At 40.2% G+C, this 26094-nt stretch overlaps 1 protein-coding gene across 1 annotated transcript; it reads right to left on the bottom strand.

The window, feature by feature from the left end:
• Positions 1-1557: 1557 nt before the first annotated feature.
• On the bottom strand, positions 1558-21270 carry SIRT1 (sirtuin 1). The gene is made up of 9 exons (XM_039324645.1): positions 20748-21270; positions 17070-17186; positions 15363-15604; positions 14280-14432; positions 12782-12929; positions 12077-12156; positions 10456-10642; positions 9613-10188; positions 1558-3600 (listed from the first exon to the last, which is right to left on the bottom strand). The coding sequence occupies exons 1-9, from the start codon at positions 21229-21231 to the stop codon at positions 3269-3271; spliced, it is 2319 nt and encodes a 772-aa protein (XP_039180579.1). The 5' UTR covers positions 21232-21270; the 3' UTR covers positions 1558-3268.
• Between the last annotated feature and the right edge of the window lie 4824 nt (positions 21271-26094).

The raw sequence follows: 26094 nt of genomic DNA on the forward strand, positions 1-26094 counted from the left end.
CTGGTGTGTGATAAAACCAGGTTTATTTGACTATAGCTAAATTTCTTGTGTTATTTTTAAAATCTTGCTATTATAGGACCCAAATGGTAAACTTGGTTTCATTACCAATAGTGTAGCATATAGACCAGGGGTAGGCAGCCTTGGCTCTTTTATGACTCGTGGACTTCAACTCCCAGAATTCCTGAGCCCACATGGCTCAGCTTGGAAACCTCTCCCTTTCCCCTCAGCATGGCTGGCTCAGGAATTCTGGGAGTTGAAGTCCACGAGTCATAAAAGAGCCAAGGTTGCCTACCCGATATAGACAAAAGGAGTGGGGCATCTATCATTTAATAAGAGAACCAATAAATTGTGGAAAATTAAAGTTTCATTTAACAATAACTCTGAACAGGTAGTACAAAATTGTTTCTCTTTGGAAAGGATCGTACAAGTTCTGACTTCAGAGCAGCGGTCCCCAACCTTTTGGGCACCAGGGACCAGTTACGTGGGGGAAAAAATTCCACAGACAGGGTGGGGGGGACATGGTTTTGTGTGCTACCTAGATCCCATGCATGCACATTCACTCGCATGGCCAGTTCCTAACGAGTTGTGGATCAGTATTGATCCGCAAGCTGGGGGTTGGGAACCCCTGCTTTACAGGATATCACAAGGACTAACAACCGTTTTGTCCATCAGTGACCTTTTATGTCCATATATTAGTTTCATCTGCTGTGTGTTCAGATCAAAGCCTATGTATTCTGAGGTCTTCTCTGGGGGGGTGGGGGTGTAGAGAGCATCTGAAAAATGCCTAGGGGTGGTAACCATAGGGAAGTAGAAAAAGGGAAGAAATGGTATTCGAAGCTACCTAAAGATCAAGAGAATCTGCAGCCTGCAAATATTTGCAAATCAGTGGCAGACTAGTTCACCTCAAGTATACAGTACCCAATCTGTATCTTCCCCCACTACAACAGATACCCTCCTAAACCATCAGTGAGTGAGGTATCTCACCTCAATAGGACTTGTCTGCTCTCATCATCCTAGTATTTCCTGTTTTGCTAGTATCAAGACCATGTACACCTACTGAAGCTAAGTGCATGACATTATCAGATAGGAGCAAACCACTGGAGATACAGAAAGCCCATACACACACCACTGGTAAACAGCATGTGCACAATATATGGCGGGCTCAAGTGTTTTAGAACCAAAGCCAGGGTCTGACCAATGAGGAAAGTAGCATAGCACTATTAAATTCCTGGTAATGATTAAAAAAACTGGCATAAATTCCATGGAGGTATATTCAATGTAAAAAAAAGTAACTCAATCTACAAATAACTACAAATTCCCTCCAAGTTGCTATGATAATTCTGCCATCCTTAGCAGAAATTGCTTGCCAGATGTTTCCACATCCTGAGGGGATCAAAGCTTTTGGCCCGGCCTTTATTGCATCAGAGGTCCTGGCCCTGGAAAGATTGTTTTAAAAAGTGAGTGGAGCAAAATGGGAGAAGCAGTATATTACTTCTCACCAACTATATTATTTTCCATGCTTAGTAACACTGCATGCAAGACATTGTGTACACATTGTAACAGCATCCAAAAGTTAACAATTTAATAGATTGAAATCAGACTGCGTATAAAACACTGGTTTTGTATTTCAAAAGTTGCAGGAAGAGAGCTAGGTCAATTTAAACAATCTTCTACAAAACATCTGCCAGTTGGTTACATAAAAGACACTATATACAATATAAAAGCAGAAAATAATCCACACTGTAAAAATAATTTAAAACAAAATATTTCCATTTAAAATATCTCCTATAGCACAAATACAGTTTGACATGCATGCCAAGCTAAACATATTGCATTCTTTAGTGTAATTGTTCAAAGTTCTATTTATAACTTGGACAACAAGAAAACATGCCAACATTTCAGATTTAACACAAAATGCCATTTTTAACACTTCATTATGCTGTGTTATAAATTGGATGTACTGACTGTGTGAAAAGGACAGCTCTATACATATTTCAAAATGGAATATTAAAGAAATGCAAAAGAATTCTGGGCAACTGGGGTAACTATGGATCCAGTTGAAAAGTGGTTTCAAGAAGAAATTAAAAGACCTACGATCAAACAAAGCACAAAAGGATTGAGACAATCTACAGCTGGAACATTTGACACATCTATCTCAAGAGGCAGTTTTTAAGCAGCACTGGAATTCATTTCAGTTGCTGCTTTTTCTCTACATCAATCTACCAAGGAGTGGTAAGAAATTTTCTGAATAGAAGACTTTATGCAGCACACTTTAAAGTTAAAGTAAAATTGAATGTCATGGATGCGAGAGCAGCTCTCATTAAATGTTTGTATAAAAGTACTGAAAAGTATAGAAACACTTTTGTTCTTGGGCAAAAATTTCATCTATTATCTTGAACATTATATATACACCTTCCAACACTTAAATATTCACATATTGGCAGTGTACACACAGATTTTATACATTGTTTTATATACCAACTTCCTGCACTAAATATTCATGTTAACAGGGTTAATGATTTCTCGCCTAATACTTTCTTCCTGTAATTTTGTAAGGCAATAAGCTTTATTATGTTTCTACAGAAAGTTGCTTTATTTTAGCCTTTATTTTAAAAATAGCATTTTCATTTATTTAAATAAGTTTTTTAAAATGCTATTTTCTGGTAATCTAAGGAATTTTCAGGTGCTCACTGATGTCTATTTAACTTCTAATATGATTGCATGCAAATATACCCAACATGAAGAGTTCAGAAAACATAGCTGCCATAGGTATTTAGGGAAAATCTTCATATTTAACAACATATTCTCGCAGCAGCAGACTAAGGAGAAACATAAACAGGCTTTAAATAAATTGAAATGTTGCAAAGCAGGTATGAACAATACCATTCTTTGGTCTAGATTAGCTGTTCCCTTTATAATAATATTCTGATGGCTTTTTAAATGGTTCAAAAGTAACACAGGGTGAAATTTATAAAGCAAAAAATATTGTGTACGTGTGAACACACACACATACGCACACATATAACACAGATTAATAAAAATGACGTGACAGTAAAAGATACTTAAAACTCAAAATGCAATAAAGATTAGTGTTGAGGGTGTCTTTATAGAGGTCAATTGGAAAAGTTGGAAAACTATGCATGAAAATCTACTCTAATGTTTATAAACATCGTTGTTTGCCTTGTTCTAAATTCAATACAGATTCATTCCAACATGCCCAAATTGCTAATGCTGGTGGAAAAGTTCCTAAAATAAATCAGTAATTATCTTACAACTTGTCTGACGAACTGTCAAATTCTACTGTCTGATTTATGGAAATTGATTCATCAACAGATTCTGGAAGGTCCGTTCCGTCTTCCTCAAATCCATTCTCCTCTTCTCTGTCAGGGGTGTCTGCCTCCTCTTCCTCTTCTTCTATGCCATTGTAATAGTCTTCCAATTCACTCTCCTCTTCTACGTCCAAGCTTCGGCTCAGACATGACCCACTACCGCTGCTACTTCCACAAGAGCTGGAGGAGATGACATCGTCTTCAGAGTCTGAATAAACTTCAGCACCATGGAAAATATAGCGATTTGGTGGGGAAAACAAATACTGAGTACCTGAAACAGATTTGATCAACAACAAAGGGGAAAAAGGCATCATCAGTAAGAATGCAATCATACATAAATGCATGACACTTATGGTTCTAAGTTCTCCATATTTTGTATTTTTTATAAGGAAACATTTGGGTCAGTATACGTAAAGGATTGAGAGAAAACTATTGCAACGCAGCAGTAAATCAACCTGCTTTTCTCTCACTCTCGGCTTTCCCTCTTGCGTTTTATAACTATTTAATGGTAGGATGATGTTCATTGCAATTTAGTTTCAAATGATTCAGAAACACACCCTGTTCCTTTTTAATGGCTCGTAGCCTTTCTGAATTAACTTCAATTAGAACAGTCTAAACTTTACAACTATACGTTGTGTACGTTACGTCCCTTAAAAATGCCTCTGGCCTATTCTATTTGTGGGAGACCAGATTCCATGACTTTTAAGGCAAGGCAAACATAAAGAATTATTTATTTGTTAAATTTATTCGCTGCCCATCTAGGTATATTGATATATCACACATCAAAAAGATGGGTGGGTGAAGAGCAGAGAGTATGGAGAAGTGGAGTTTGCCGTCAATCTAGCAGTCACCCTCAGCGCAGAATTCCCCCGTGTGGTCCCCAGGCCAGTCGGCAGAGCCAGGTCTTCTTCAAGCTGTTGCAGAAGGATATGAGGTTGAGGGCGGATCTTACTGTAGAGCAGGGGTCTTCAAACTTGGCCCTTTTATGACTCATGGACTTCAACTCCCAGAATTCTTCAACTGTAGTTTGAAGACCCCTGCTGTAGAGAGTAAGAGGTTCCAAAGGGGAGGGGGTGCTGAGCAGACAACAGGCTCTTCTTTTGGATCCCGACAGTCAGAATTCTTTGACCAACAGGATCCAAAGTAGGCCCTCTCTAACAGCATGAGAAGGACAGCCTTGTCCTAGCGCTGGATGAGGCTGTCAGCAGCCCAGAGGAAGGGAGAGAGGCTTTTGGAGGAGTTGGTGGTGGTGGCAGCATGCTCCAGGGGCGAAAAGAAGCAAGGCCTCTTTAAGGAAAAGGTGGAAGAGACAAGATCAGAAAAAGGAAAGGAGGCGAGGTTGTCATGTAGAATACAAGCTAATTTGAGGGCTAATCCACATGGAGCTCCATTTCCATCTGTCCTGTTTGCCATTGTTTGTTCCCTAGAGACTAAAATGGACGATCTGAAACTTGAGCTGGCCACGAACAAGGAGTGTATATTGGAGGTGGTGACCCTTTGAGAGCTGTATGCAACAAAATTTCATTTGGATGTATGCCGATTGGTATACATTCAAAGTGACAATAAAGTTATCATTATGATTAAATACATTAAAGTAAGATTTTAAGTAAATAAACAAGGGCAACATGAGTTAAAACTTTCATTGCCTCTATTTCAAATCCTTCTATAAAAGCGAGAAAATGCTATTTTTCTTTGGGGAGATGTTGCAATGAAATGTGAATTTATCCATTTATCCACGTTTTCCCCAAAATAAGACTTGGTCTTATTTCCTTTTGAGCTCTGAAATAAGCACTGAGGCTGATTTTGGGGGTAGGTCTTACATTACCAGCAGGCAATGAGCGCGGGAGGGGGGGGCTGTACATGGGATAGAGATGCAGGACAGCAATGGGCCAGCCTTGGAGCATGGTGGCGGACCAACCACGGTACGATAAAGATACCATATAAGAGTTCAGGCAAGCCCTTCCTGTGCCAGCCCAGCCCCTGCAGTCCTGGGTGGCGGCAGGAAGGGCATGAAGGCGGGGGTAGCCAGGCTGATGCTCCTCCGCGTGGAGCAGGGGGCTTTTGCTCCAGGGATGCTGGGGGACCACCTTACTGGACTGGCCTGGCTCATCTGAGAGGTGACTGGGGAGGCGGCAGCCCAGGGCCAAGCGGCATTGGAGAGCCGGAGGATCGGGGAAGGTGCAGGCGTCCTGCCATCAGTGCCCATGACGGCTGCCCCTTCCCCACCAGAGCCGGAATGCCGCTGTGTTTACCCTAAGTGCCGGCACCGTAAGTATTGGTAGATGCCGGCCTTCCTTCTGGTGGACTGGGCAGCTGCTGCAGAGTGACAGGCCTGTTTCAGCTCCTTGTCACCTGCTTTCCAGCTCTGTCGCATTTCTCTGCGGCCGCGGAGCTGGAGAGCTTGTCCCACCACCTCCCAAACGCCCTCACTTCCCCCAAGCATTTCTTTCCATACCTGATTTCTAGCTCCGTCGCATTCCTCCGTTGCCATGTGCAGTCCCACAAACAAAAGAAGTTTGTTGGTTTAAAAAAAAAAGTTCAATCAATCATTTCCAACTTGCGAGATCTTTTGTTTTTTCACGAGAAGTTGGAATTGATTAATTGACCTTTTTTTTTTAGTCCCACAAACGTTTGTGGCACTGCACGGCAGCGGAGGAATGCAATGGAGGAACGTGATGGAGCTGGAAATCAGGTAAGCAAAGAAATGCTTGGGGGAAGCGAGGGCATCTGGGCGATGGTGGGCCAAGCTCTCCAGCTCCGCGACCACAGAGAAATGCGATGGAACTGCAAAACAGGTGCTTTCAAGTTCCAGTGCTCCACCTGCCGCTTTGGTGCTTTAAAGGGACTCGGAAGGGTGTGAAATGAAGAGGGTGGGCAGTGATGGGAGATCTGCCCACAGCGCTCCACTTGTTCTGCGACTGGCCGCTTACGGCTGAGCCACGTCACACCTACCAATGCCACTGCCAAGATGCTTGGCAGATCCTAGCATCTGACCCACGCGGCACCTGCTTTCCAGCTCCGACGCAACCCTAGCCCCCACTCCCCCCAACCCTACCCACAATGCCTAACCCCAACCCTAACCCCCCCAACCCCCATTCCCCACCCCCAGGGCAACCACAACCACATGGTGATGTACAACAATCAATATTTATTCAAAAACAGCCCAATCATCTTCTTTAAGGTAACTCTCCCAAACCCCAAATTCCAGATTTAACCTCTTGTGACTCCAGTTCCTGTGGAACTATTGGCCCCCAATCTCTCATGTCCAGCAATAGCGGTCTCCCTAAATGAGCACTTCTTGTCCATGCAGCTCGTAGTGCATTGGCAACACAACTGTCAGTGATTTTATCCCACGAATTCTTCACCCAAGTCACGACCTCTGGCAGGCTAGGCTTCACAAAGTTCCCACGCTGATTTCTCTCTATTCTGTGTTCAATGTAGTCACTGATTTCCCTGCGCAAATGGTCCTTGAATGGCTTGTTTATGGCAATATCCAGAGTCTGGAGATAGGCAGTCATTCCTGCAAGAATCATTATTTGATCTATTCTTCGTACCTTTTGGAACTTCTTTGTATCTTTTGCACAGTGAGTGCTGGCTGAATCCCAGACTAGCAGACCTCTCTGGCCACCTCGCAAAACAAGTGGCAGCATTAAATCGACCCACTGCCTTATCACTGGTTGTGTGCACCAGGCTTTTTCAGTTTCAAGGACATAAATGCCTGAAACACGTTCAATTGCATCTTTCTTGTCCTTAGTGATGATTGGAGATGGGACTTTCGTTCCATTCAGACAAATTGCCAAAATGCAGGTAACACGTGTACTTTCGTAACCAATGGAGGGAATGTAGATTGCCAAGGCACCCCTCTCAACAACTGTTGTTTGAGATGCTTGGCCCATAAACACTGTAGTCTCATCCATGGCAATCATGTTGGAGAGTTGGTGTTTTGCAAAGTCAATGCCATCAACAAAGGACATGAATGCAAAAGCATGTTTAATAAGTTCAACATCCTGCAGCTTGAACGGTGTTGTTGATCTTCTTAGAGAGAGTTCATACCGCTGAAGGAAGCCATCCAGCCAGGGTTGTGGTGCTCTGAATTCTTCTGGGGATATTTCTAACTGTGGGTCCAGTGCAATGGCAAATGCTTGAATGTCAGCCCTGTGCACAACCAAAGCCTTTGCTCTCCTGTCAGTCACAGATGTTGTGTTCAAGTTCCGGAAATAATGGCTGCCTACCTGATCCACACTTTCGCTTCTTGGCATTTCCCTCGTCCACCTGTTGGCTGAGGTTACTGTACTCTGCTCACCATTTTCGGACCATACGGAGATCCAACTTGCTCTCTTTGCAGAAAGCTGTAAGAGTCGTGCCCTGAGAGTCCTCCACGATTCCTTTTTTAAACTCAACGGACTAGCTCTTCCTTTTTGAACTCATCTTGTCAGGGGTCAAAATATTCGCTTTGAATCTGCCATTAAATTAAATCACCATTAAACCAGGAGTGTCAAACTTGATTTCATTGAGGGTTAGGGTTGGAGTTAGGTATTGTGGTTGTCCTGGGGGGAGGAATGGGGGTTAAGGTGGGGGTTAGGCATTGTGGTTGCCCTTGGGGGAGTGGGGGTTAGGGTTGCGTCAGAGCTGGAAAGCAGGTGCCCCCATGGGTCAGAGGGAGGGGATCTGCCAAGCCTGGTGGGCGCAATGTACGATGTGGCATCATGCTGTGAGCAGCCGAAACCGGCCAGAGAACCAGTGGGGCGATGTGAGAGGCCATGGCAGGGTACCAGTTAGCGGGGCATGTGGGTCAGATCCCCCCTCCCCTACCAGCTTCGCCTGATCACAAGGGTACTGGCAGCTCCCCCCTCCATCTCGTGTCTATGGTAGCAACCAGACAGAATTGGCAGCCCGCCGGCAGCGCAGGCTCTTAAGTAAGGCTTACTTTCGGGGTAGGGCTTATATTAGGCCCACCCCCTGAAACTCAAGATAGGGCTTACTTTCGGGGTAGGTCTTACTTTCGGGAAAACATGATAGTAGTGACATTTCTATTCCTAGCTTTCTAGGAGTGTCATATGAACTGTGCTGGCTGAAAACAGAATGGGATCTCTTGAGCTAGGTGATCTAATAGTGAAAACAAAGCATTTTAAACCTTCAATATTCTGCAAAATGTATCTCCTACCCACTTTCTAAACTAGGCTACAAGAATAGAAGAAAGTTTGAAGTAGAAGACTTTCTGAATTTATAGGAATCTTGGGCCTTAATTCTAATATTGCCATTATCATAAAGAATATCACTGCACCCGTTGATACGAATGAGGTGAAGTAGATCTTGCAAGCCTGAAACCTGATCACTTTAGCCGTACTTATCTATTCAGAACCAAAGCGCCCTGTCTCAAGATTCCCGTTCCTCTAAACCAACACTGATTAAAAACAACATCCATTAATTTGGAATACTATCCAGAATACTTTTATCTACAATATAGATAGTTAATTCACTTCAGGTTTTTAATATTATCTAACAATAGTTAAAAAATGAACATTTCTAATTGATTGGCTCTTTGGCTATAATCCATTTATTTTAGATTTTCTGTCCTGTTTCTCAAAATGTAATTGGTCCAGGGACCTCTGGGGGTTCGCAAAACCTTCTCAAGAATCTGTAAAATTAAATTATTTGCCAGCCCGTGTTGAACAATAATATTAGAACAGTGGTTCTCAACCTGTGGGTTGGGACCCCATTTGGGGTCGAACGAGCATTTCACAGGGGTCGCCAAACAACGCAGTCCGCCATTTTTTTCCCCTTTTCCTTAGCTGTGTTACTCCCTTTTATTCTATTGGCTTTTGAAAGCCAATAGAATAGACTCTCTTGAATAGAGTCTAATTCTATTGGCTTTCAAAAGCCAATAGGAATTGTCCAGGCTGTGTCTGCCCTGCTGAGCCCGCCAAAAGTCCCATTCTGCAAACGGTGCTGCACCAGTTGAATAGTCCTCGACTTACGACTTGTTGATTAGTCCTCGACTTACGACCGGTTGGGGGTCGTGGCATTAAAAAGGTTGAGAACCACTGTATTAGAACCTCATCAATCTATTGTGAGAAATAGTAATGGCAGCAAATTAATCAATATTTTAGTATGTTAAATATTGATAAATATAACCCTTACAAAAACAGTTTAAGAAACACTGCTATATCATAATTACATGGTAGTCTGAGTTGTTAGTGATATATCTGAATACTGCAAAGTTATTTTAAAGTATAATATGAAAATATTCAAAGCAGTGTTTTACAATAGATTTAGCACTTACCATCAAGCCGCTTGCTAATTTGCTCTTTCGCACATCTATTGAAACAATATTTTCTCACTGTTTCAACAGAGGTTTTTTCACTTCTTTCTTTGTTGTCTTCTTGATGAGATCCAGGTTCCTTCACGTGTTCTGTAGTTTCCAACTGACCATGAGTACTTTCTGAATTTTCTAAAGAGTTGTGAACTTCTAGTGGTTTTTCTTCTATAGAGATTTCTTTAGATTCCAAAGCAACATCAGAATTTCCTGCTTTATGTTGACCAGAATGCTCTGAATGTATCATCTGAGAATCTTGTGATGGAATTCTGTCAGATGAACTAGAAGATTCAGAAATGTTTAAAGGAGTGGGTGGTAACTCTGTTAAATGTTTTTCAAACTCTCTGTGAGGCCGTGGAGGTTTCTCTGTTATTTCTGAAAGCTGAACGGAACTACTACAAAGTTTTGAATATTCTCCACCCAATCTATGACATAATTCATTGATAATAACATCACAATCACCAAGAAGCTCCACATCAAAGTGTAGATGAGGCAACGGTTCCCTATTAATCAGAATCTGAGGCACATCATGTGGGATGGAACCTATGTATTTAAGAAAAAAATTAAGTCAATTATTAACAACTGGATAATTTTAAGGAATATAGGTAACTATATAAATGACTGAATTCTGCCTAATTCTACTGTATTTAAGGTATATTAATATGTACATATTTCTTTTTCCTAACATGCTTCCAAATCTATGAAGTTCTCTACATTCTATGGCTTTTGGCACCATTCACCATGATCACTAAATTTAAACTGAAACAAGGACTCTCGGTTATTTTCAATACATACATAGTCAGTACTCACTTGGAATCAATGCTACTGGTCTTACTTTAAGTGAAGACCCAATAACAATAAGAAGATCAACTTCATCTTTGTCATATTTCATGGCCCTGTGAAACTGCTCCGGTAGATTTTCACCAAAGAACACTATTTCTGGCTTCATGATAGCAAGAGGTTCATCAGGTGAACATCTGGGACATCTAGGAACAACCTGATTAAAGAATTTGCATTAGTAGTGTTCATTTTATACAAATACCACTCATAAGTGCCAAACTTTTTCTAAAAGAATGAAGCAGCACATACGTTCCTATTGGTGTGAATTTCTGCACAGGACTATAAAGAGAGAAGCTATATATTTGAAGCTAAGGAACTGGCTAGTGGAGTCATATCACAAGAATCTGCGGGAACTGAAATTGCCTATAAAACTTAAAATTACAGCAATTGTGTCAGATTATAGGGTAACCAGCCATCTTATTGTCTTCTGGGGAAAAATTCCAAGAAAAAGGACAGATGCAAATTACTTATAGCTTTCATTAACATGTCACTGGAACATTACTGAAAATCAAAATGAACTCTAGTACAGCTAATAATTTCCAGAGCTATTATAAACTCGGTGTCAGACCTGTTTCAGCCTGAGCCTCTAAGTAAGAATGATCCTTAACACCATCGGGTGGAGAAAGGTATAGTTTACCAGAAGCCAAGTTAAATACAGTGGTGTAAAGCCAGAACTGAAATTCTGACACTTGGCAGATTTTACATTTGTAATGTTGTAAATTTTGTAATAATATGCAATTTGTAACTATATCCTAGGCCAGGGGTAGGCAACCGTGGCTCTTTTATGACTTGTGGACTTCAACTCCCAGAATTCCTGAACCAGCCATGCTGGCTGAGGAATTCTGGGGTTGAAGTCCACAAGTCATAAAAGAGCCACAGTTGCCTACCCCTGGCCTAGGCCATCTAATCCAGCCCTATCTGATACATGAAGATCAAGAGTTAACTGTTAGCAGTCTTACTTGAAAACCTTTATTAAAGGAGAGGCTGCCCTTAGCTTTCATTGGCTTTATTAAAAAGCAAGGTTTAGTTTAAGTGTACTCCTCTGTCTTTTAAGGGATTGGTGACAGTGTTTGGGGTGTTGGAAAAATGCTATCATGTCCTGGTCAAGCATGCACACTTTCTTCCATCCTTCTTAAATGCATGTTTGACTAGGACATGATCTTTAAGGGGCAATTCCAAAACTATGGTATTTCAACTGATTCGTTTTAAAAATGCAGTACTTTGTACTAGATGGCATTACTCAGTATTGCTATTAAGCAATGAACTATTCTGTGCATTTAACTCTCACGTTCTTTTTCAAATGGAGAACTAATAAGATACAAATACAATTAAATATATATATGTATATATATATATATATTATGCAACTGCGGAGCCTACAACTGGTTCTTTGAAAAGAAAAATGATCACAATAATTGCTGTATAGCTACGATTCACATATTTAGATTCACAGAATGCTATATTTTAAATTGTAAGGGATCAGTTTTAACAAAAAGATTTTTCATGCTTACAATTATATTTTCAATGTATTTAAGAGTATTTCTAATATATAGGATTTTTTTTCTCCACTCAGTTCTAAAATAATAATTACCTGATTAAAAATATCTCCTCGTACAACTTCACAGTCAACCTTGTATTTACAGATGAGGCAAGAAGCAGTTGCAAAGGAACCTGAAACACACACACACACACACTAGCAAGTAAAGGAGTTGTCAAGGGTTTTTTCCCCATTCAGGGAAATGTACTTTCAGTATTTTCATTGTATGCAACGTAGGAAATCCAGCAAGTGGCTGGATAGCGTAGTGGTTGGAGTGCTGCCTTTAAGGAATATGGGAGATACTACAGAAAGTCAAGGAGAATAAGAGGGCTAAGATCCTGTGGGACATCAAGACAGAGGCAGGTTCTGGACAATTAACTACATATCATGGTAGCAGAAAAGGATCAGAAGACAGCAGTCATGATAAATAGTGCCAGGTAACTGTATGAGAAACTAGAGAAGCACTAGGGCCTGTAGATTCACCCAGGGCTGCGACTCCTAAGCAGGGAGAGTGCCTCCAACAGATCCCAGGAACAACATCAGAGCTCTCTGTCCAAAAAAGTGCAATGCTAGGAACAGCTAAGATACTATACAGAACCCTCAAACTCCCAGGCCTCTGGCAAAGGACCCAAGATTGAAGATGCATTAAAGTGAGAAGGGAAAAAGAAATAAGAAATTGTATTTCCTATTATTCTTATCCCATATAATCTTTATTATAATTCTGTATCTAGGATAGAAAAGAATGTACATTTCACTTACCATGGCACTGGATTATTCTTTGAATTCCTGCAACTTGCTCCAGTGTATCTATATTCTGAGTATAATTGCGAAGCAGTTTTCTTTCTTTATCCATTAAAGCAATAAATTTATGACAAAGAGACGGCTGAAACTGTCCAGGATATATTTCCTGCAAAAAAACCGCAAACACGATTTTGTCAATAAACTCTGCCAATGTTACATGGTGGTGTTTAAAATCCAGCCACATATACAATTTCAACATACAATAAAGACTGCTATTGAAAGATGCAGCAAATGCAATTTTGCTTGCTACTACGTATCTACTACTTGCTAAGGGAAATGAATTGTTGGCGAGCACAGTTTGGAAATCATGTCTTGCTGCAACTTCCCATTGCTATTGGGAACAGAATACTGAAAGAGCAATCCTGCACATTTAATAGAGCACACTTCTGAGGAGGTAAAATAGGCTACCACATATATAATCCAAATTTCAAATTCATATTTAATTTTGCAAACTTGAAATATTACTGAAAGACAGCAGAATTCTCCCCACAAATATTATTGAGCTGTGACTATACTACGCAATACAACTTAATTGTAGAAAAATCATGCCCTTAACATTGCAAATTCCATAAATGTTGATTGGGAAGGACAGAAAACTGTTGTAGCTACTTTGCTAACGGCAAAATAGCCCAGAGCACAATCTATATTAGCACTAAATAAGTGAACACAGTATGTGCATCAAAATGACATACTGGATCTAAAAAGCATCTTTTCTGTCATAGCATCCCCTCCCATCGCCATAAGAGCATCCCTGCAGACACAGACTGCAGCCTCTTATCTAGGGTTTCAAAAAGCTCTTAAAACCTCGCTTTGGTACCAGGCTTTGGTTAGGTTGGAGATGGGGGCTGTCATGCTTTGTTTTAATGACTGTTTTTAGTCTGGTCATTTGTTTTGTGGGGTTTTTTTTTTTAGTATATTTTGTAAGCAGTCCAGGGTCCGCCTGAGGAGGTCGCAATAATAAATTTAATGAAATAGCTTGCTACCACAATTTTATCCTAAATTGTCTATCCCCTAACTTCAATGGACCTTTGAGTCATGCATTATGCCGGGGAGAAAACCTATGCCATTTTGCAAATTTAGTAATTTAGTCTATCTCTGTCTTTATTCACGTTGAACCTCAACTTGAGGTTGATTGGGTATATGTGGGTTTGTGAAAATAGTAAGGTACACTCCATAAATAGGTGCTGTATCAAACTATTACATCTCTCCTTTGTCTCAAGTTTATTCCAAATCCCCTCCTCATCCAGGGTAGATTTGGAGGCAAGCAGATATATGAGGGGGAGAAATCGATTTTGCTGATGGATCTACAATATTTCACCAGGACAACTTCACTGGATCTTTCCCAATGTGACCTAAATGGGGTGTTCAAATAAAAAGATTTAGATGTACAAAGTCTGTTGCAAGTTTTTAAATGATTATCTTCCAAAGATTAAAAAATCGAAGAGATAATTAGCACCTTTGCAAATTTGAAAAATGGTCTTGGATCTTTTCTGAAGTATTCTATGTCAAACATTGCTTGAGGATCAGGAAGATCTGGGAAATCAACTGCAAGGCGTGCATATATACCATCTCTTGATCGGAAGTCAGGAATACCACAAGAAACAGATACCTGAAATGGATGGCAAAATATAGTCTATATAGCTGACAGTTGCTAATATTGCAATTAACAAAGGTTCTTTTATCAAGAATGACCTGTGAAATACTCACTGATACACTTTAAAAAACCTATATGAGAAAAGTCTAATTGCAAAAGAAACATATTTCTTTAAATCTACATGAAAAAATGACCATGTGAGGGAATGCTAATATAACTGTAGCCCGAGCACTTAAGAGAATCAAGCATCTTAAACTTGCAAAGTAAAGTAATACTTGCTTTATTTTATTGATGTCATTACCATTCCTCGAAAATGGAAAACAGGCAGCCTGATTCTATTAAGCAGTAGTAGCATGATGCTCTGCCGTGTTTCCTGAAATTCAGACTAATAATACTAGTGTATATAGTCAGATAAGCAGAGAATATCAGGTGCCAAGATATACCCCCAAAATAGGTTTGCATTATCTGTCCATGGGCTTATTTGTTGGTATATATCAGACTTTAACTCCCAGAATTCCTCAGCCAGCATGCCTGGCTGAGGAATTCTGGGAGTTGAAGTCCACAAGTCATAAAAGGGCCAAGTTTGAAGACCCCTGGTATATATGGTACATACTTTTTAAAGTACCCAAATTTCTCAATATACTTGTGATAAGCCCATCTGCTGATAATCCATCAAATTTTTATCCAAAATAACCATGAAAAATGTGGGTTGACATCCACAAATGTCACATTTTTCATGGTATTTTCATTAAAAATTTGAGAGTATACGATGCTTTTATCAAAATGAGAACTGCACCATAAGCTGCACTGTATCATATGTGCAATCACAATGATTTGCTCCGGAGTAACAATGATATGGCACAGAGCAATCATTCACATAGCATTTATACTCAATGAGCATATTAAAACATCAAAATATGATATGTTCTCTTTGTAAATACATACCCCAGCTCCAGTCAACACAATTATTTTTTTGCATTCTTGCAGGAGTTTCACAGCATCCTCTATAGTATTAATATCTTTTCTCTTTTTCCTTTTTGGTGGTTCTGAGAGAATATTAACGACAATTTGCCATAATGTCATATTATCCAGTTCAGGAGGAGGAATGGTTTCTGGTAATAGGTCTTTCAGAATTGCACGTGGATCTGTGCCTATCATGAGATGTTGTTGGACAAAAGTGTATGGACCTATTATGAAAAATAAAATAATTATGAATCCTAGATAGTATAGACAGATTAAATGAGAAAACGAGCACCAAATTATGCTTCAGGTGCTTCTGGATTGAAACGATTAGCCAGCTATAAGCTATTACCCAGGGGACGCCCGAATTTGTTAACAGCACACATTCTTCAGGGAAGCTTTTAACTTCTACATATTTTAATCTTGTATTTTATATTTTAAATTTCATGCCATATGGTATGACTTATTTTAATTGTGATGCTTCTGACGGAACAAATGAGAAAATTGTGCAATTTCATCTGCTCTATTTTGAATAGGAAAACACATTGCACTTCGTGTCATAAAAAGCAGAGGCATATTGGACAACTTTCATTTCAGCAACCCTAAAGCTTCTTCACCTACTAACATCAGGAATCTTATCAGTATAGTCAGGAACATGCAACACCCAGAATCGCCTTATTCAAAGCCCTGTCATTCTCGCTCTGGAAGGATTTCAATTTTCTCCCATCCAGTTGTCTTTTTTGTTTGTGTGTGCGCGTTTATATTTTCTAAGCTCTCTGCCAGTCAGAAAGAGCTCCTGAAATGTATCTATAACACCCTCATTGCTTCCACAAAATAAAAAAAAATTGCCCTAATAAAATATGAACTGTGTGTGTTTTATAAAGATGGGACCCTTTACAGGTAGTCCATATGGAGGCTGCCTGTTATAGTTGTTATCCTGTGATGACATAAATCAGGTTGGTCATGTGACTGACACTATTTTACAACTTTTTATGCAGCACTCATTAAGTGAGTACCACAGTTATCAGGCAAACCCATTGTTTGCGTTGACTATTCTTGCCAATAACCAGCTATAAATTACATGTGACCATTTGCAGCTGTGTTGCTGAGTGCTCAAAGTGTAACTGCACGAGGGGAGAGAACTTCAGAACCAAGTCAACTTGTTTGCCCCAAATAGGTCATAATGTTGAATGGTTGCTAAGCGACCAGTCATAAACTGAGGACTACCGGTATAACATCTTTTCATATGCATACATGGAGATAAGCATGTAAAAAAGCTGATGAGGGAAATATTTCCAATATAAAACAATTTGAGAAGCTTCTTCATTTAAAGAGATTGAAGTATATTCTACATTTCTGCCTTTAACTTTTAATCATGGATTTAAAGTGCCATAGAAAGAATTACTGAGAACACTATAGTTCCATGTTTCTATGAAGGTGGTGTTCTTTTGTTCACCTTTAGCTGCTATTAAACTCAGGGGAATTGAAATTACAGACATTTCAGAAACAGCAAGTGGCAGACTGCATAAAAGGAAGAAAGTACCCCAAAGCCCTCAATGTTGATAGGAAGATAAATGAAGAACTGAGGTAATTTTTACTCCAGAAGAGGCTGGCTGGAGAATTCTGAGAATTGAACTCTTAAAGCTGTCATAATTGAGAAATAACCATCCTAGATTCACAACTAAAGTTTACCTATCCGTGGCCTTGGAGTCCAATCACTGGAACTTGCATGAGAGGCTCTATCATCTTCATCACTGTCACAAGAGTGGAAGCCATTTGCAATAACTTCATCACTAAAATATATATTATCTGTAAAACAATGATAATGTTATTACACAATAGTACCGTATTTGTAATATACTATATTGTTTTGCACTACGCCTATATGGAAGTGAAAATATTCTTGAGCTATGGTTTAATAATAGTATTGGGTAGATAAAAATCAGTAAACGTAAGTTTTAATCTGTACAGAAACAAATCTATGATAAAATTTAGTTTTAATTTTGGCATCTTCACTTAATGGAAAAAGTGTGGTTGAGAAAAACATGTTTTTTAAAAATATTTTGTACAAGCCCCTTTAAAATCTTCTACACCTTTAGAATGCAAGTGCAGCTTACATTTCTGCTCACTACATAGCAATTACTGTAGATGTACAACAGGGGTGTCAAACTGCCAGCCCGCGGGCCAGACACATCATCCGGAAGCTGCACCCACCCCATTGCCGGCAATGGCAAACCGTCCCGATACGTTGCGCAACGTCATGTGACTTCGCGACTTTGACATGTCTGATGTACAAGGAAACAAATTTCCAATACATACTCTTATGCAGTTATGAATATCTACAATTTAAACTGCAAGTGTTGAAAATGAATCCTAAGATTCATTTAGAACATTTTTTCTGCATCATGCTGTATGAATATGCTATGTATAATTTCTCTAGAATGTGTTGTCAAAAATGATCTTAAGATACTTTTCAATCTTTTAAACTACCCTAATAATTCTTGCTTTCAAAAAAACCATTCTTCTTAATTTCAAAAGAAGCTTTATCAGTGGCTTCCAATTTCATCGCTATTCAGATGTATTCCATAGGTTTAAACTCACTAAGGTTACAATCCTGTCTGTATTTGCTTAAAAATATATTCCAATTATGTGATAGGATGGGCTTGCAAGCAAATATTTATAGAACAGGATAGTGAAGCAATTGTTCTATCCTAGATGCAGATACTGAACTGATTTAACATTCTGATACATCCATACAAGGTTGCAGTCGAAAATTAAACAATTACTGTCTATGCCAGCCCATTTTGTTAAAGGGAAAAAATATCAATCTATTACAAGTATCTTTTAGACTAGAGTTTAACCAATTTTAATAAAAACCCTTGCCCTACGGAACTTCACACAGTCGGCACTATCAGCTTTATAACAATTAGTATTTTCTTCACGCATCACTCAAAAGAGCTAACATTTTCCGCAACCTGACTATTCTGTAGTAAACTTATTACAGTTGATTCACCATTATGGTTTGGTCTCGGGTTTTAAGATTAATGTAAATAAGACTAAAATTTTACCTAAAAATATGTCGAGTCAGGAGAAGCAGATTTTGGTTAACTCGACGGGTTTTGAGATTGTTAATAAGGTAAAATATTTGGGGGTGATGCTGTCTGTTTCTAATGCAAAATTATTTAAAAATAATTATGAAAGGTTGTGGGTCGGGGTACAGAAAGACTTGAAGAATTGGGAAAAGCTGCAATTATCCCTCATGGGAAGAATTGCAGTGATAAAAATGAATATTCTACCCAAGTTTCTTTTTTTGTTTCAAATGTTACCAATTTTGAAAAATGAGATTAATTTAAATGAGTGGCAGAAGGGTCTCAATAAATTTATTTGGGCAGGGAAAAAACCAAGGGTTAAGTTCAAAATTATGCAAGACTTCCGTGAGAGGGGCGGACTCAAGGTACCAAATTTGAAATTATATTATGATGCGGTGGTTTTAACATTAATTAGTGACTGGGTAAATTTGACAAATTCTGAGATACTTTATCTAGAGGGATGGGATTTACTTTATGGGTGGCATGCCTATTTAATATTTAATAAAAAAATAGATTGGGCTTTTAAATCTCATATTTTAAGAATTCTTTACTTAGGATTTGGAGAAAATATTATAAAAGTGATTTTAAAGTACCATTATGGGCTATACCTTGGCATGCGATAGAGGGAATAAAAAGAGGGGTTAAAATGGATATGGTGTCCTATAGACAGTTACTTAAATGGGATGGACAAAACTGGCAATTAAAATCACGGGAAGAATTAGCACAAGAAAATTTTACTTATTCTTGGTTCCAATATAGGCAACTACTAGATAGATGGAAGATGGATTGTAAGGTGGGTTTTCTTAGAGAAGATGAAAATCTTATTAAGCAACTGAAGGATCAAAGACAAACCCACATTAAGAGAATTTTAGTTGAATTGGACTCAGAAACGGAACTAATTAAAGATTGTATCAGACTTTGGAGAAACGGGTTGGAAAGATTGTTTTTTAAAATATTTTGAAAAATTTCAAGTCAGAACAAGGGAGAATGGCACCTTGATCCACAAAAATGTCTTATGTACCCTACGTGCAACCAAATGCGGGATGTGGTTAAGGGAAGCCTATTATCATATTGGTGGCATGGCAGAGATAAAATATTTGGCAAAATATGTGATGGGAGAGAAATTTTAGAAGGAAAAAAACACTTTCAATTATTTGTTAGTATTGTAGATTGATACAAAGGGTTGTATTGATGTTAATTGATCACAGCCGCGAGGCTTTTTTGGCACATATTATTGGATCTTGCCTATTTGCAAATGGTTTTAAAAAGCTTATTGGATAAATGGCAAATTTTAAATTTCTAAAATTCAAACAACAAGAAAAGTTTTTTTTCTGGGAAAAGGATAAAATTTATACTTTAATTTAGATTTAAAAAATTATATAGCCTTTTCAAAGTTTTATTTTTATATATATATATATATATCTTTTTTATATATATAAATAAAGTTTTTATTTAATTTTTATTTTTTTTTTTTATTTCTTATAATATTGCCTATCCTAGCTCAGGGGGGGGAAGGAGGGTTTTTTGGAGGGGTGTGGGGTGGGGGTTTTTTTTTTTTATGTATTATGTTTTTTTTTTCTCTTTTTTATGTGTTGTTTTTTGTTCTGTATTGTTCTTGTTTTTTTTTTAAAATTTATAAAACCTTTAATAAAAAAAAAAAAAAAAAAAAAAAAAAAAAAAGAGCTAACATTTCCCTTTGCAATCTTCAATTCCTATCCGTCATTAGATAAAATTCTCATGAATCCAATGAAGATGATTAAGGGGCATCGTCATTAGGAAATGGTGCAAATAAAACATCGTTGAACTGCAAGAGCAGGGGTCTTCAAACGTGGCCCTTTTATGACTTGTGGACTTCAACTCCCAGAATTCCTCAGCCAGGCACGCTGGCTGAGGAATTCTGGGAGTTGAAGTCCACAAGTCATAAAAAGGGCCAAGTTTGAAGACCCCTGAGCTAAGTGGGATGAAAATAAGCTCGCTCTTCAACCACGTGCACCATCAACAAGGAATTACATTAGAGAAGGCAGAAGAGCCTGGGATTGCAGGGAGGGGGGGGGCCTCTATCGATAGTGACCAGGAAGTCCGGACAAGCAGGAGAGGCGCCGAGTTTGGGTGAACCGACTTAACTTTTGAGTAAGCCTGTCAAGGGCCGGGAGGGAGACACCCCTAAGAGAAGCGCCCGGGCGCCAAGCGGTCTCGCTGTCAAGGCTGACGGGCCGCCTCTCCGGCGCTGCTCCTGGTGGTTCGGCCGGTTTCCCTCCGTCCCTCCCCGGAGGCTTCTCACCGGTTTGCGGCGCCCTCTCCGCCTCAGCCGCGCCGTTCGAAGACTGCGCCGGCCCGCAGCCAATGGCCTTCTCCGCTGGCTCTCCGGCGGGCACCGCCTCCGCGCCCTCCTCTTGGCTCTGCCCCCGCGGCAGCTGCTGCTGTTGGTGCGGCGACGGCGGCGGCTCCTCTCGGGCCAGGCCCCACCACCGGCCCCCGCTTTCCGCGCAGTTCCAGCCCTCTCCTGCCCCCGCCGGCGTGGCCACCTCGCTCGGCTCGCCGCTGACACAGGCGGCGGGGACCGCCCTGTCCCCCTCCAGGGCCTCGTCCACAGCCCTTCCTCGGAGAGGCGCCGCCGCCGCGCAGCTCTGCTCAGCCCAAGCCTGGCGTTGTCGCTTGAGAGCGGGCTCGGGGCTCTCAGTGTCAGCGGCCGCCACGGCGCCGTTGTTGTTGCCGCGGCGGCCGCCGCTCCGCGAATGGAGGAGTGGCATCTCCTCGTCGGCCATCTTGGAGCAGGAGCAACTGCTCCCTCCCCCGCCTCCTGTTTCTTCCCCCCCCCCCGTCAGTCGCGGCGGCCGCTCATAGTGGCGCCGCAGATAGAAGCGGCCCCCACCCCCACCGCAGAAAGAGATTTAAACGCAGCACGTGACCCGGCCGACGCCCACGCGGGCAGCAGCCCAGCGTAGCACCGCAACAACAACAAACAGGTCACATGACGAAGCGGGGTTTGAAATAAAAAAAAAAGGCGCAGGGGGAAGTAGAGACTTCTGCTGCGGTCACGTGACGCCGGCCTTTTCGATCGTTGCCGAGTCGCCCCCTTCGCGGGTAGTCGTGGCGGATTCGGTCTGCGCCGGGGGTGCCTAGTGTTTGGCCCCTCTGAACCCGTAGCTGAATCCCGTCCTTTTTTTTTTTTTTTTTTGCTCCTGAAGGCCTTCCTATGGGGCCTTTCCTGATTCGGATCCACCAACGGGGCTGTTCAAGAGCGAGAGGAGAAAGAAGGACGCGGGATAAACCATTGTGTAAAAAAAAAAAAAAACAAGTTCATTTTACACGTCCTTGGCAGTTTCCCACACGACGGTTCGTTGCGTTTGGAGGAGATTTTTAGGGCTGGGGGAAGTTGAAATGCCATAGACAGAGTAGGGGTCTTCAAGCTTGGCCCTTTTATGACTTGTGGACTTCAACTCCCAGAATTCTTCAGCCAGCGTGCCTGGCTGAGGACTTCTGGGAGTTGAAGTCCACAAGTCAAAAGGGCCGAGTTTGAAGACCCCTGCTATAGAGGCACAACACATTGCTATAGGAACTTAATACAGGTCGTCTTCCTTTTGCAAGCGACCTTGACTTGGGGCTACAACAATTATGACCAAAATTCCAGGCTCCATTGTGTATGTTGAGGACTACCTGTATACTCTCTCACTTCCATCATATTTGCCTTGGTAAGATGACCACCTCCTCCATTTTTCTCTCTCAATCCTTTGGTCTGGTTATTTCCTCATTTGTTCCAGCCATCAAGTTGTGCACTGATTTTTCAAGTCAACAGTTCTCAGAATTTCTATGAAGATTCTCAATCATCTAGATCAGGGTCTTCAAACTTGGCAACTTTAAGACTTCTGGACTTCAACTCCCAGAATTCTTCAATTCTGGGAGTTGAAGTCCACAAGTCTTAAAGTTGCCAAGTTTGAAGACCCCTGATCTAGGTCATGGTTATCCCAAAGGTGCTGTTCCAAAAGTTCTGAAAAAGCTTCTTGGATGAGAAACAAACTGTTTTCAAGGAAAAAACAACAAAATGAAAGTCCAGTTGCCTTTTGGAAAAGTACCTTTGGGATTTCTCAGAACTAAAAGCAACAGGAAGTAATCGCACTCAGAAGCAGCATGGAATGGTTCTCTACTGCTGTAGTGCCCTTGTTAACTAACCATGGGGTTCCACAAGCATTTCAGCCAGTGCTGATATGGTATTCAGTAGCTCTTAATTAAAACACTGCAACAAGAGGGATTTTTGTGTCCCGTCATATTTATTTCTTTTATTTTAATTTATTAGATTTTTATCCCACCCACCTTTATTATTTTATAAGTAACTCAAGGCAGTAAACATGCCTAAAACTCCCTTCTTCTGAGGAAGGAGAAAGAGTGACTGCTCCAAAGTTACCCATCCAATTTTCCTGTCTAAAGCAGGACAAGAACAATCTCCTGACTGTTAGGCCAGAACTTTAACCACTAAACCAAACTGGCTCTCCAGTTTTCAGTGCTAAATATTTACATTTCCACTTCACCAGTGTACAACCATTGTGTTATACTAAAGGATGCAATCTGCTACTAACTATACATAACACAATTACTGTGGTTACATACTGCACTGCCTCAGCAAGTCAGCTGAACTGGTTCCATTATGTTGGGGCAGAAGTAAATTGCATTCTGTTACACCCAGCAAGTGGAGGTGACAGTATTCCAGCTGAGCTATTCAAAATCTTAAAAGACGATGCAGTAAAAGTGCTACACTCAATTTGCCAGCAAATTTGGAAAACTCAACAGTGGCCACAGGATTGGAAAAGGTCAGTTTACAGTCCAATTCCAAAGAAAAGCAATGCCAAACAATGTTCAAACTATTGCACCATTGCACTCATTTCACATGCCAGTAAAGTTATGCTTAAAATCCTACAAGCTAAACTCCAGCAGTATGTGGATCGAGAACTACCAGAAGTACAGGCAGGATTTCGAAGAGGCAGAGGAACTAGAGATCAAATTGCCAACATACGCTGGATCATGAAGAAAGCTAGGGAGTTTCAGAAAAACATCTACTTCTGCTTCATTGACTATGCTAAAGCCTTTGATTGTGTGGATCACAACAAATTGTGGCAAGTTCTTAAAGAGATGGGAGTACCAGACCATCTCATTTGTCTCTTGAGAAACCTATATGCGGGTCAAGAAGCAACAGTGAGAACTGGACACGGAACCACTGATTGGTTCAAAATTGGAAAAGGAGTCCGGCAAGGCTGTATACTGTCGCCCTGCCTATTTAACTTATATGCAGAGCACATCATGAGAAAGGCAGGGCTAGATGAAACAAAAGTTGGAATTAAGATTGCCGGGAGAAATATCAACAACCTAAGATATGCAGATGATACCACTCTAATGGCAGAAAGTGAAGAGGAACTAAAGAGCCTCTTGATGCGGGTGAAGAAGGAGAGTGCAAAAGTTGGCTTGAAACTCAACATTAAGAAAACCAAAATCATGGCATCCGGCCTTCTCAATTCCTGGCAAATAGATGGGGAAGAAATGGAGGTAGTAACAGATTTATTTTTCTGGGCTCAAAGATCACCTCAGATGGGGACTGCAGCCAAGAAATTAAAAGACGCTTGCTCCTGGGGAGAAAAGCTATGGCAAATCTAGATTGCATACTAAAAAGCAGAGACATCACCCTGCCAACAAAAGTGCATATAGTCAAGGCCATGGTTTTCCCAGTTGCAATGTATGGCTGTGAAAGTTGGACCATAAGAAAGGCTGAGCGCCAAAGAATTGAGGCCTTTGAACTATGGTGCTGGAGAAGACTCCTGCGAGTCCCCTGGACTGCAAGGCGTTCAAACCGGTCAGTCCTAGAAGAGATCAACCCCGACTGCTCTTTAGAAGGCCAGATCTTGAAGTTGAAACTCAAATACTTTGGCCACCTAATGAGAAGGAAGGACTCACTGGAGAAGGCCTAATGCTGGGAAAGATTGAGGGCAATAGAAGAAGGGGACGACAGAGAATGAGATGGCTGGATGGAGTCACTGAAGCAGTAGGTGTGAACTTAAATGGACTCCAGAAGATAGTAGAGGACAGGAAGACCTGGAGGAACATTGTCCATGGGGTCGCGATGGGTCGGACATGACTTCGCAATTAACAACAACAACAACAACAACACCCAGTAAAGCTTTAGTTTTTTATTCTAATTTAAAAATAAGAACATATTGTTTGCAGATACAGTACTGCAACATACGTCCATTGTGACTTCTATTAAATTTGTCTGCTTGGTATTAGTTTGCAAATACTGCTCTATGAGCGTAAATTTTAAACAGAGGTGATTTTTTTTTTTTGAACAAACATGGTGCAAAACATGTTGTCCATGTCTAAGTGGAATTGCAAATATCAGATTACATCATTGTTCACGTCATACTAGTACCCTAAAGTTGTAAAAATCACTGGGTAAACAGAATTGTAAGTAATTATTTGTAACTGAACAATCGATAGTGTAAATAGTCATATGTTTCTTTTCCTAGATTTCTGTTACAATGAAATCTATTACATAAACAGTAATAATGTTTCATACTCAGAGGTAACATCAGAATTTTATTTAATGATTGCAAGAAACACTGTTTACTTATGCATAGTTTAGTTTAGAATCTGAAACCAGCAATAGAATAAACCTGTGTTTTTTTTTTTCAGTTTAGTGTGTGTGTGGGGGGGGGATCAAGATTCTATAATACATATGCATACATTAATTCAGAAGATTTTAAAGATTAAAATATAATTGAAACCAGAGACTTTTAAGCAGCTGGTGAAAAATCATGAACTTTCTTTTTATAAATGATAACTTCACGATGCTACTATATTCCGAAAAATAGAAAAGTTTAGTTATACCCACAATGGGGGAATGATTGGTGAGTACGATTAATTTTTTGGCTTAGAGAAAAAACAATATCTTTATGGTTGACTGGAAATTCCTTGTAGACTTTTAACGTACTGTAAAATGGGAAAAATGCACTTGTGATTTGTGGTTAGAAACCTGGATAATAGAAAAGAGTGACTTTTATTTTGTAAGCAGAGAGTAAAAGATAACTGTATAATTGTCCTTATGTTTGCTGCAAAGAAAATTAGAAGCTTCTATTTCTTTTCCTTCTTTCTTTCTGCACATTTGCCTTTTTTTTCTTTCCTCATTTCTGCTTTTTCTTGTTATTACTTTGTTCATTTTTATGTTCATTGCAAAACTTTCAATAAAATTTTGTTTTAAGAAATTTAGATCAGGGATGGCACACCTTTGCAATGTTTTGACTTAATGGTCATCTCTTGAGCAAGAAGGATTTCTGCTCAGTTTTATTATATTTATGTGGTTAGGTTCTGCATGATCTCCTTGTACAGGTAGTCCTCAAATTACAACCATTCGTTTAGTGACCAAAGTTACAGTGGCACTGAAAAAAGGGAGTTATGAAAGTTTTTCACACTTACAATTGTTGAAGGAAAAGTCTTCATCAGTGTTCAGTCCAAGCCGGGAATAAACAACATGGCAACTACTTTAGAAAGAAGGTTGCAGTTTATTGAAGAGAAGAGCCAGACAGAAAGATGGCTCTGGAAGAAAAGAGTAAGAGACCACATGTAGTAGGGAGTGGGTTTTTATATCC

Source organism: Crotalus tigris, unplaced genomic scaffold (assembly GCF_016545835.1).
Source record: "Crotalus tigris isolate CLP2741 ecotype Arizona unplaced genomic scaffold, ASM1654583v1 scf7180000024304.1987388, whole genome shotgun sequence".
NCBI lineage: Eukaryota > Metazoa > Chordata > Lepidosauria > Squamata > Viperidae > Crotalus > Crotalus tigris.